This window comes from Nesoenas mayeri (assembly GCF_963082525.1).
Source record: "Nesoenas mayeri genome assembly, chromosome: 3".
NCBI classification, from domain to species: domain Eukaryota; kingdom Metazoa; phylum Chordata; class Aves; order Columbiformes; family Columbidae; genus Nesoenas; species Nesoenas mayeri.
The window spans coordinates 64,501,389-64,513,874 of NC_137544.1; the positions used below are offsets into that span (position 1 = coordinate 64,501,389).

General features: G+C 40.7%; 1 protein-coding gene across 1 annotated transcript in view; it reads right to left on the reverse strand.

Annotated features, from left to right (window-relative positions):
• ARID1B (AT-rich interaction domain 1B) overlaps positions 1-12,486 on the reverse strand; it is a gene marked incomplete at its 5' end in the record, with an annotated part of 326,929 nt that overhangs the window by 243,708 nt on the left and 70,735 nt on the right. The window contains one exon of the mRNA XM_080342352.1: positions 1,564-1,704. Within this exon, the coding sequence (XP_080198478.1) occupies positions 1,564-1,704 (141 nt within the window). The remainder of the gene's footprint in view (positions 1-1,563; positions 1,705-12,486) is intronic.

The window sequence follows — 12,486 nt, forward strand, 5'->3', positions numbered from 1 at the left end:
TCCTAAGTCCTGTATAGTTGGTGTGTTTTGTATATTTTTTTAAACTAAAATCCATTCAACTGTCAGGATTTAAAAATATGACGAGGTGTCCGAGGAAGCAAAAAAAATTTCAGTTTCACAACCTGTGATATGTAGACATTGGAGCAGCTGTGTGTCTTCTACCTCATAGGCTGTATTACTAGGACTTTATCTGCTAAGACTTCATCAAGATGCTTATGAACACTATTTTCAAGTAATAGAAAAATCAAGCATTTAATACCAAAGTAAAAAGGCAAAAAATTAAATTTAAAGACACAACTGCAAGCTTTAAGTCACAGTTACACATAATCCAAAAGATGGAAAGTGGTGACATTTACAAGAATATCATAGATACAATTAAGAATTCTATTTCATAAAGCATCCAGCATTTTAATGAAAAAAGTTAACTCTCAATGGAATTTTAAAATGTAGATGAAGAAAAATTAACATGTAATTACGCAGTGAAATTATCACAGCTTTATTTTAAAATCAAAGGAGGGGAGCCTCCTGTATCATTGCTACTTACAGCATCTTTTGTTAGTTTATTTTACACACTATTTTTATTTCAAGCTAGGATTTCTACATCACACCAGCATTATCCCAAAATGTTAATCAGCCATGCCTGACAAAATTCCCCAGTGATTTGCAGCAAGCACTGATGCTTCCACTAATACCCAGTCTTCAGCAACTCACTTTGGTTAGATTTCCCAGGATGGCCAGTATGCTTTAGTTTCATCCTTCCATTTCCAGATCACCTCTCTGCGATTAACAGAGCTGAGACTGCAGATAGAACTGAACCTACATGTTCAGCTGCATCAGCTCTGCACGTCCATTTTGTTCAGTATCTAAAATGTGGATGTTTCTCAAGCTCTGGGAAGCAGACCCATACACTATCACTTCTGATCTTAGTTAAAAACAAAATCACTTTAAATTAACGTTAATGGCTAACATATAAAGCACAATTCAAGAACAGCAATGGATTTTGAATTATGTAGTCTCACTAACTGGATGTACAAACTGACAACATTCAAATTAATAGCTGTAATATCAATTTAAAATACCTCTTAAGAAGCTATCTTGACAAAGCAGCTTCAAAATGCCTTTAAGTCATCTACCCTCAAATGAACTAACAGGAAAAACAAAATAGTAGTGACCACGTTAGATGCATGAGCTCTCAATGATGGCTGTCTCGTGAGGGGGAAATAAAACCAAACAAAAGCAAGGAAAATCTCCAGCCTCCACTAATATCTGATCAAGAAACCATTACTTGTTTCTAAAAGCAGAATTAATAGGTGCTGGGGTATTTACACTGGCTTTACTCAAAAAGTTGATATAAAAGAAAGCCTGAAAGTGTGTGCAGACATACTTGTGTGTCCATCCCAAAAGACTTTTCAGACGGATGTTGTCTGACTCCATGTTTATTCAATTTTGTTTTTAACACCGTTCTCAGGAACAGGGGTCAGGTGGGTTTTGTTCATGTCACACAGACCAATTTTTACACACCCAGCTCTACGGGAATTGTCGGTAGCGGAGGACGGCGCTTACCTGCTGAGCCTGGTACCTCTGCTGCGCCTGCGACAGATACTGTGCCTGGGGCGGCAGATGCTGGGGCTGCTGGTTGTAGTAGGGCTGCTGGCCCTGCTGGCAGTAGCCGCTCACACCTTGCTGGCCGTACTGGGGCGGAATCTGTTGGAAGAGCCAAGCAAAGCAAACGCATGAGTTGAGGCAGGAGGACATGAAATCCAGCTGTGTCACATCTGTATGGCAACCCAATTGGAATAGATATCCCTCAGCTACACACCCGTCCCAACAGTCCCGCTCTTCTGTTCAGTTCACACAAGCCCTTCACATCCTCTCGCCCGAGTAGGAGTTGTCAGCCCGAGCGCTCTCTATAGTTACTCTTTTCAGGAAGAGCTTCTAAGGAAAATGCTGTGCTTCTGAACATCATGATCCCATAACGCCCAGCCTTAAAATACAAGAGTGGTCATTTTAAATGTTTGCTATCCATGGGCACGCTACTGAAGCAAATCGACACAGGAATCATTCTAATGGCACTAATCCAAAAGTAGAATTGTGGAAAAGAAGGACAACTCTAAAACAGACATGGAAAGAGAAATGCTCTTAATGAAAACAAAACACCAGTGCAACACAAAATTAGCTGTTACAGGGCCTATTAACAGACAAATCAGCACGTGTCATATACTGAGAACCCACACACACTGAGAATTTCACTTATAAGCAAAAGCAAGTCAACTACAGTGTCACAGGAATTTTCAGCATCAGTTTAGTCTGTAAGCCTTGTATCAATAGACACTGACATTTTCTAGAGATATTTGAATGTGTACATTTTCAAGAAACTCCTGATACTGTGTATAGATTGCCCAAATTTTAGGTACCCATGCCTTCCTCCAAACACTGGTATTTAGTACCATTTCAGACGAATGACAGATGCAACACAGGCCTTCTCCCTTCTAGAACAGACCTCCTCCTGGTCCTGCACATCCCTGCCCTGAGCAAATGTCTCACATACCAGAGTATATCTGACATCTGAAATGCTTTGATCTCTGAACTGTTCCCACTGAGTTTCTGATACACTGATAAATCTGTTTACTCAATATGTAAACACACACCTGTTCTACCTGAAGTTAACTTACTACATTCATTCAGTAAAACTGACTACGTGATGATAATAATACAAAGTCAAATTTAAACCCTTGTTTTGGTTGTTTTTACTAATATAACTTGATCTGCTCCTGGTACTTCTCCCAGAAGCTGCTGGTCCTACTTCTTGCTAACTTGTAAGGTCAGCGCTCCAACCGCACTTCTTGTACTTGTTCACTTCGCTTGTGCTTCCACTTCCTTCACCGTCATTTTGCAAGCAGTGAGATGTTTCTGTGACCAAAACAACCCTTTCTGACAAATGCCCTCTCCCTGCTGATGCATAAATGAGGCCGCTAAATGCAAACTAAAAAGGGTGCGTTGAAATATCATCAAGCAAACAGACAGCTGGAGTCTGGGATCTGACAGAAGACCAAATGGTGATTTGCCCATCAGCTGCAAAGGTCACAGAGCCTGGACTGGTTCCTAGGAAATGCTAAGGAGAAACCTACGTTGTGGTCCATCTGGGTCCCAGTAACAGTAGAAAGGAAAGATATTCTGACAGCAAAATACAGGGTTCCAGAAAGAAGAAAAAGATCATTTTAATGCCTCGTTGACAGGATGGTGACAAAGCAAAAGATCAGATTTATCAGGAACCGGAGTATTTCTAGAATAAAGACACTTGTGCAGGAGGGCTGGAGCTCACCTGAACGTAGGAGCCTGATTGCTGGTACCTACAGATCAAGAAAGTGATATTTTAAGCTGAGAGAGGGAATTAGAAGAACACATGGTTAAAAAGCATGGCATTTCTATAACAAATGAAGACATGGAGATTCTGCGTCATCAAGTGAAGATGTTGAGAAGAATCCAAGAATGAAAACAGACACACAGACGACTGCAGAGTAAATAGGGTAGGCAAGAAGAAAATTCAACAATACATTGCCTTGTACACAAAGGGGAGGGAGTAGAATTAAAACTGGAACACTGGAACATCAAGCCTCAAAGAAAAGCATTAGCATTAGTCATATCAGAAATCTGGTAGAAGAGAGACAATTTGTGAGTTGCTATTTTGCATCATCCTAGGATACAAATACATAGGAAAGACAGCTGATGATGAAGTAACATTACATGGTACATAAGAATTTAAGAACAAATCAAAACTGCACCTCCCCAAGCAGCAGAGCTCTGGAGCTTGGTTAGGTCAGGAAGGGCGAGCGCTGGGACCAGCAGGCACGGCCAGACCATGGCAATGCTGCCAGCAGCACAGCGAGCCTGAGCAGCAAAGGCACGGCACGAGGTCGTACAGGGGCAGATTTCAACTCCTCCACATAGAGTGAGCAAGCAGACTATGAAGCAGGGATCCGAAGTATCAGAGAACTGACAACAGTTGTTCCACGGAGCTGATGGGCAGGGAACCTGCACAAGGAGCTGCTGCCTTTGGCTCAGTCCTGAGCGGCAGGAATCATCTGCTTCTACATCCTACAGAACCACTACACGTAAGTGACCACAACACAGGTAACTTGAGCATCCCTACAGGAACAAAGAAGACCAAGGAATCTACTACTGTTGTGTTTAACTTCAAAAAGTGTAACTACATAAAAGGAGATAGCTTGTTAAAAGCTCTAACAGACAGCTACGAGAAATAAAATCTGACTGGCAGCATCAAAGATGCCTAACAACAATCACATGGAAAGCACAGAACCAATATTCACCACCTATTCAGAAAGAGCAAAGGAACATCAGCATGGCTCATCGCAGGTTTCTAGAAGCAAAAAGGCATCTTTCAGTAAGCTGACACCAAGTACAAATGAGGAAAACAGAGAAGACTGTAAACTCTGGCACTTCAAATGTAATGAGGCAGGCCAGAAAGAACTGGAGAAACAGCTAGGAAAGGGAATCAAATGAGTAATATATCATTTCTTCAAACACATCAGGAGCAGGAGGTCTGCCAGAGAATCTCAAGTGCTAAGTGATGCTCACGGTATAAAAGGAGATTCAGAGAAAAACAGAGCCATGACATAGAAGCTTTTTTTTTTTTGCACTAGTGTGCACTTCGGAAACATCTTGGGAGGTTCCCATGCTGGAGTCTCCCTTTGTGAGGGACTCGATGAATGTGTCTGAATCTGATGAGACTATTCATGGAACAAACTGACAAATGAATGGTAAGAAATGCTAAAGACCATACAGCATCACCCCAAAGGTCTGAGCAAATCCAAGAACGAAACAGCTGAATTACTAATGACAGAACACAGACTCTAACCTGGAGCTGCCTTGATGCGTAAGAATTTGAGTATGGCTTTATAAAAATAAAAAGCAGAGATTTGAGTAATTTAAGACTATAAAGGACTGATGATTGTTGTGGATAAATCAGGGCAGACAAGAACGAAGATCAGAATTGGGAAATATTAACACAGCTTTTCTAAAGGAAAATCCCTCTCTTTAGACTTCTTGAACTTTCTAGGGACGGTCAAACAGAAAGGTTCAGAGAAATGCAATAAGAATTATCAAAGGTGTGGAACAGTTTCCATACAAAGAAACCATAACCCTTTAAGTATGGAAAAGATGCCAGGAAGTAGGAATACGATAGAAAGCTACAAAACCATTTTGTCCAATGCAACAATTAGGAGGCATTAAATGGTAAAAGCTAGCAGAAGAAAACTTTGAAACGAGAGACATAAGTTCTGTAGTCACACAGGTAGCAGATGTTTGAAACTTCCTGGCAAATTATATTTTGAAAGCTGAAAGCTTATGTGGGCTCAAGGAAAGACTGGACAAGTGCACAGAAGATACATCCTCTGAGGGTTACCCAATAAATAGAGCCACATCTGGCCCAGAAAGTCCCTGAACTGAAAACAGCTGGAGGCTCAGAGAGTACTGGGGGAAGCACCACACAGTTGCTTTGCTCTGGCTCTTCTCTAGGTGTCCAATTAAAGCCTCGGCTGGGGAAGATAGAGGGCTCCGTGAATCCTTGATCTGGCCTGATACAGCTGTGCCTCTGTTCTAACCCCCTCTTTGCAATATATGTTTGTGCCCTGTGAGACAGCACTGAAAATTTAGTGTGCGAGGTGCTAAGTAACACATGTAAGCAACGTGAAAAGGCAATAACACCTTGATTGTCAGAAGCTGGGAGACTGCTTCAATTTTGTGAAGGTTTTCCCTAGCAATCTGCTTCCAGACACCGGTGTAAAAACAAGGTACCGGGCTCTTCTTCTGACCTTATGTATCAGTCACTACTTTCCTCCATATTCTCCCAAACAAAACAAACAAACAAAATCAACAAAACCACAACAATAATCCTGATGCTACATGTACTTTCAGATGCTATACCTTTCAGTGCAGAGACCCATCATCACTGCCTTAGCCAAACACTCAGTGTAATTTCTGTGGCTATTTAAATAAATAACAAACAACAACATGCAAATTAATCCTCCTGCTTTACTGATGGGGATCACAAGATACCGCTTATGGACAAATGTTTATTAAACAGCATATAAAAAAGCTTAATTAAAACCTCCCCAGAACAAAACAAATCTGAAGCCAATTACTTAGAATGCTTGAAGTGAATGACCCGAGCATCCTCTTTTTTCATAAGGTAAAACCCTCCCTTCCTTTCTCCCTTACACCCACATTCTTTGCGGCTACACAATGCAGGAGATGCGAATTTGGGAAACTTCAGCATGCCTGTGGTAACACATTCTTGGGACAGTTCAAGAGAGAAGAGACCAAAGTTTGAATCTATCTCTAAGCAAGCACAAACTGCAATAACTGCTTTGCCTCCTGACTTGCACAATACAAACAGCATTATTTTGGGAGAAGTATGATGGATCATCAGTGATGAGACCACTCTGACCACTAACAAAGGCAGGGTGAGAATAAAAGAGGAACAAAACTGGCAGCTATAATGAAAAGGTGGGAGAAATCCAATTAAACCTATAACTTAGCCCATTATCTTTAATTCTTGCTTGAACAAGGGGTCTTGTGGCAGACATTCTTTGTCCAGGTAATACCTTGATAGTAATGGAAGTTTTAAGCAATTTTTGCATGCATAATCCATAGCTAGTATCAAAGGAGAAGGATCATTAGACAGCATTACAGTCATTATAATATTTTTTAAAATTAAAATGCAACAGAATTAGCATGTTAGCATAGGCACACTAAAAATACCAGCAATATGCAGCTACTGCACTTTTAAACCATCCTAATGGCTAGATCTGGTCAATAATGGAAGAAACTTTACATGCCCCCTGTCACAAAAGCCCTGCCAAGTCACTTGGGACCCACCTGAACACGCCAGTCACCATGACATGCTCACTACATGGAGCAGAGTCCTGGCAACATCGGTCATTGCTTCTCCCTGCAATCTACTCCATGCCCCAAAAGTAGGGCAGACAGGGAAACAGAGCTCAACACTGTGATACAAGTACCACCTCCAGAATGTAACCATCAGTAACAATCCACTTCCCTAGCAACTATAACACTGTAATTACATGGAAATTGGAATACAAAATGTAGAATGAGATTCTCAGGAAAGGCAGAAAAAACAAACAAATAAACAAAACAAAACACCACCAAACCCAACCCAACACAAACAAAAAAACCCACCCCGACAGCATCACCTGGTACTTCACACCTGGAGTAAAACAGCACATTCTTGCAGTCAACAAGACATAGACCAGGAATGTCAAACTCATTTTCACTGGGGGCTGCCATACTGTATACATTCATAACTACTCTTACATATATATATATATACACATATATATATATACAGCATACATTTATAACTACTCCTACATTTATACAGTACTAAAATTACATTTGACCCTTTGAAAGCAACCGCGAGGCTGATGTGGCCCCCCAGTGAAAATGAGTCTGACACCCCTGACTTAGCAAAATTTAATTATAATTATTTTAATTTACAGTGGTCTCTTCAGTAATAACTATAAAGAAAGCTGTCATACAGTTCAAGTAAAACTCTTGTGATTTTCTAAAACATCTACTCCTTACTTCTTAGATTTCCAAAGCCAGACTTCTTCCAAACCATAAGTATTTTCCCCCAAAAAATTCAACCATGCATTTCTCCATACTTTTGAATGGAAAATTATAAGGGAAAAGTAACCCTCTGACTTGGACATATTTTAAAAAAAAAAAAAAAAAAAAGATTGGTTCATATCTAGAATGTTCAAGTTCACATTTAGCTGGATTACAGAAAGAATATATAACATGCTCATATAGCATAGGGAAATCCTTTGGCACACATTCAGCAGCAGTAAAGATTCTATTGCAGATGGTGCAGTATGGTCTCCTTTCTCAAATTCACCATGTCCAACCCCAACGTGCTTGTGCACCCACAGTCTTAACAAAGGGTACACGTCCTTCTCAATGAACAACAGAAAAAGAAAATCTAAGCGGAAACCAAGTAAAAAGCTGGGTATTAATGTCAAGGCTATTAATCAGAGGTAAATCAGAAATCCTGATGCTAAGGCATTATATTAATACATTCTATAACTTCTTATCACTTATCTTTGACCTTTTGACAGTATATGGGTCACAACGTTCACCTGTGTTACTGTCTTTGCTAGACTGCTTGCCTTTACACTCAAGTGTGAACTTTAAAATCCTATTAAGAGCCTTTAAAATATTAACACTGGGCCTGATACTGGTCCACCCTGTGACCCAGAGCAAGGAAGCGAAAGGATAAAAAGCATGTTTCTGTGTCACAGCACAATAATCCCCATTCCAGAACGTGCAAGGTAGTGGATTTTGCAGAGCCATTAAATGTGTGTCTACGCTGAGGACTGCAGTGCAGTACACAGATCTGCAAACTAGCTCGGATGTTGGAAGGAGCCCACACCAAAAGCCGTGCTGGGCTCATCTGCCGAGCTCCACGGAAGGGTGAACTAGGTCAGAGTGAGATGCACGCTCTCGTAGACAGACTGCTTCTTGTACACATGCCAGTGCACTTAAAAAGGTATCTCGAGTGTCTTTGCAACATGCTGCAGTCTGCAATGCAGTCATACCCGGTGCTCCTGGTAACGTGCAGGACAGAAAGGACAGGACTTTGGGCACAAGCCCGTAGTCCCCTTTTCCTCAAAAAGTGCACAGCAGTCATCAGTGCAATGTATATGGCATCAAATATATACCTGTCACGAGGTGCTCTCTATATACTGCCTTTTACTGTAGCTTAAAACAAAAGCAACATGAACCAACCCATTATTACTACATGCAATTTTTCTCTCTTTAAAAAAGAGAAACTGTAAAAAATAGAATGTAAAAAACCAGTAAGATTACACGATTAAAAAACTCTCCAGTCAGAAAATATAGATGTTAAGGTTCCAAAAGCAACATTAACTGAGTCATGCTGCACATATATAGCACCTTCTCTTTCTGATTTATGTTGTCAAAGGCATTTCATAAAATATCGCAGATGTGAAATGTAGCTCAGTTAATGTGGCTGCTAGAATCTTATCATTTATGTTTTCTGACTTCTTAGCTGTGCAACCTTCACATCTTATTAACATAGTTTTTTGCATAGACTGTAGTATGGAATAGTACTTATGTTTTATGTATTGACATATTTTTGATGTACTGAGATTTTGAGTAAGTTTGCTATTCTTCATGATGAGAGCCAAATAAATAAAGACTACTACCACAAAATAGTCAGTCATTTATAAGGAAAAGCAATATCTCTCCTTCCAAAAAAGAACACTTTGATTCCCTTGTCAGAAATTGATGAAAACTACCTCTGCTGTAAATGCTAAATCTATGACAATATCGCAACCACCTCCAACTCCCACCTTCCCCTAAAAACAGCAAACAAACAAAATAAAAAATTTGCATGTTTTAGATGAGCTAAAATTAGTTTCAAGGGAGAGGTAAACAGCTGAGACTAGAAACAATAGGAAGAAATTCTTCCTACACAAGAGCCTGATAGTGTTGATTTGTACACTGTATTACGGTTTGAACTAATGCAACATTTGGTCCTTCCTGCAAATTAAAGAATGAAAATATGATAATCTCCAGTAAGAGATTTTCATACTGTTATATCCATGCACTCAGACCAACATCATAGAGATGACTGAGAATCTGCAAGAGAATTATTTTCGGAAGAGCTATTTTGATATATCAAATTAAAAATAGAGAGAAATCACAGTGCCTGTATATAAAGACACACTTAAATGATGAGTCAGATAAGATATCTATTCTTATACTCTGCCTTCCTTTCCTTTTTTTAAAGTGATCAAAACAATTATAAGGGATCATGTAATCTGCTTAATTATTTGATTTCCATTTTACAAACCAAGGTAAGAAACAGCAGACCAGAATTGCCACAACCAATGGAAGCTTCACCTGATCCCTATGGTGTCTCCAATGGCTGGCGCTTCAGTAAAATGCACACAGGACACCTTACCCCCCACTGCACTAACAGCATGAAACCCACCTGCGAAATGCCAGCCATCAGTTAAAGAAAAAAAAATGTAAAAGCCTGTATTTAACCTGATTTTGAATCATAACAAATCATTTATCACAGAGCACTTCCTGTGTGCCTATGAATGGACTGCACAACAGTCCTTGGTCCCCAAATCCTGTATTTGTCAGTTTTTCTCCAGGAAATTGGTAACAGCTTTGACCACTATTTCTGAAATGGTGGTTAAAATACAATACGATGAAGAAAATACACACATATAAACATTTTTTTCTTCAGACACATTTTGCAGTGCCATTCAAACCTTCCAAAGCAAGAGACACAAATGAAAGGTATAGGTTGAGTCTGAATAGCAAGTAATCTAACCACATGAGTAATCCTCCATTTTTATGCATTTATGCACAGAGAGACTCCCAACACTTAACTACTGGAGACAGAAAAATCCCTCTGTAAAATAGCTTTTACTCTACATTTCTTCTGGCACACCATCTTGGTGGCTGGAAGAAATGCAAACTTCATTATTTAACTGCAGGAGTGAGAAAAGGCAGAACACACACATACCCTGTTTACCATTGCTTCCCCAAAATCTTATACATCTTTAAGCTTTCCTTCTCTCTTCTGGTCTCTTCCAAGAGAGAAGGGTGCTTTTTAATTCATTCATGTGCTCCTCCAAAGGTACCAATCTTGATTGTCTTTACCATTCCTAAGTTTGATGTGAAAGCCATATCATTTGAGACCATTCAGAACCCTTCACTGTACCTCTTAAAAATGGCAAGAGAAGAATATAAAATATCTTCTACAACGTACTCTCGAGCAAGCCATGTCCCTCTCCTCCTCCCACCCAAATCTCCTCAGTTCCACCAGACTATTGGGTTCACAGCCCTTCACAGTGCTCACACTGTCACTCCGACAGCTGCTTCTCTTCTTCCTTCTTCGCTCCTTTTCTTCTCTTGTCTTCACCTGGGGAGTAACAACCCTGTGCACCAACATACAGTAGAGGACACCCAGCTGGAAAGCAGCTTGGCACAAAAGGACCATGGGATCCTGGTGGACACCAAATTGCACATGAGCCAGCCGCGTGCCGTCCCACAAAGGGGGCTAATGGTATCCTGGGCTGCATTAGACAATGTGTTGCCAGCAGGTCAAGGGAGGTTCTTGGGCTCAGCACTGGTGAAGCCAGCCTACAGCACTGTGTCCAGTTCTGGGCTTCCCAGTACTAGAGAGACATGCACGTAGTGGAGTGAATCTAATGAAAGGCCACAAAAATTATTTAATGGGCTAGTGCACCTCACATATGAGGAGAGGCTGAGAGACCTGAGACTGTTCAGCCTGAAGGGGATCCTGTCAATGCATTTAAATACCTGAAGGGAGGGTACACGGAGGATGGAGCCAGGATCCTTTTAGTGGCATCCATTGACAGGAGCAAAGACAATAAACACAAACTGAAACACACTAGGTTCCCTCAGACCATCAGAAAAATACTTTTGCACTGTGAGGGTGACTGAGCACTGGGACAGGTTGCCCAAAGAGGCTGTGGACTTTCCATCCTTGGAGATAATACAAAAACTGCTTGAACATGGTCCTGGACAACCAGCTCTCCGTGGTCCTGCTTGAGCAGGAGCTAAACATACTTCAGTTTAGTGTCTCGGTACAAAGTTAACAGCCAAGGGGCACACCCAGTTTCTGGTGTTGAACAGAGAAGCCCTCTGGTTTTGGCCCAGAACACGTTTAATGAGATCTCTGCTTTGAGTCAGCCCCCCAGCTCCGCCCTGGCACAGCAGAGCAGTTGGTTGCTGTTACACAGCAAGTCACCCTCCAGTTCCAGTACTTCGCTTTTCTAAGAGATATCACACTTTTTATAAAGAAAAAACTCTCCCTGCACATACAGGAGGAGAACAGATTTACAGCTCTTTGTGTTCTCATTATGGATTTCAATCCCCAAATAGTATCCACAACATAAGAGGTCAACACACAAAAGAAAAAGGCATGACCTCCCACAGCTATCATTTAGGTTCAGCAATTTCTGTGACAAATGTAGTCATTTGAACAGTCCAAATTCTGCTAGTTCCTTCTGCTACAGCAGGATCAGAATCATACTTTTCATCTGGACACTAAAAATTCCCCTCAGCATGGAATCATGAGGCAAACAGAACAACTGGCTGAACCAACTGGATAAGAAAATTTGATTACATCTCTACCAGGCTGGCATAATGCTATGCTGCAACATATTAACTGCCTAAGATCAGGATCCCATTCCTGTGGTACAGCCCCTCAACAACAGCAACCCTACAGACATAGGCAAATACTCTGGAGTACTTATGCTTGCTTAAAATAAAAAAAATAAAATTCAACCCCCTGCTTTTTTCGAAGAGTTTGAACAGTGTCAGCAATTAAAAAAAGAGAGAGAGAGGAAGATGTTTATCTTTTCTGTGCTGGCTTTTCCA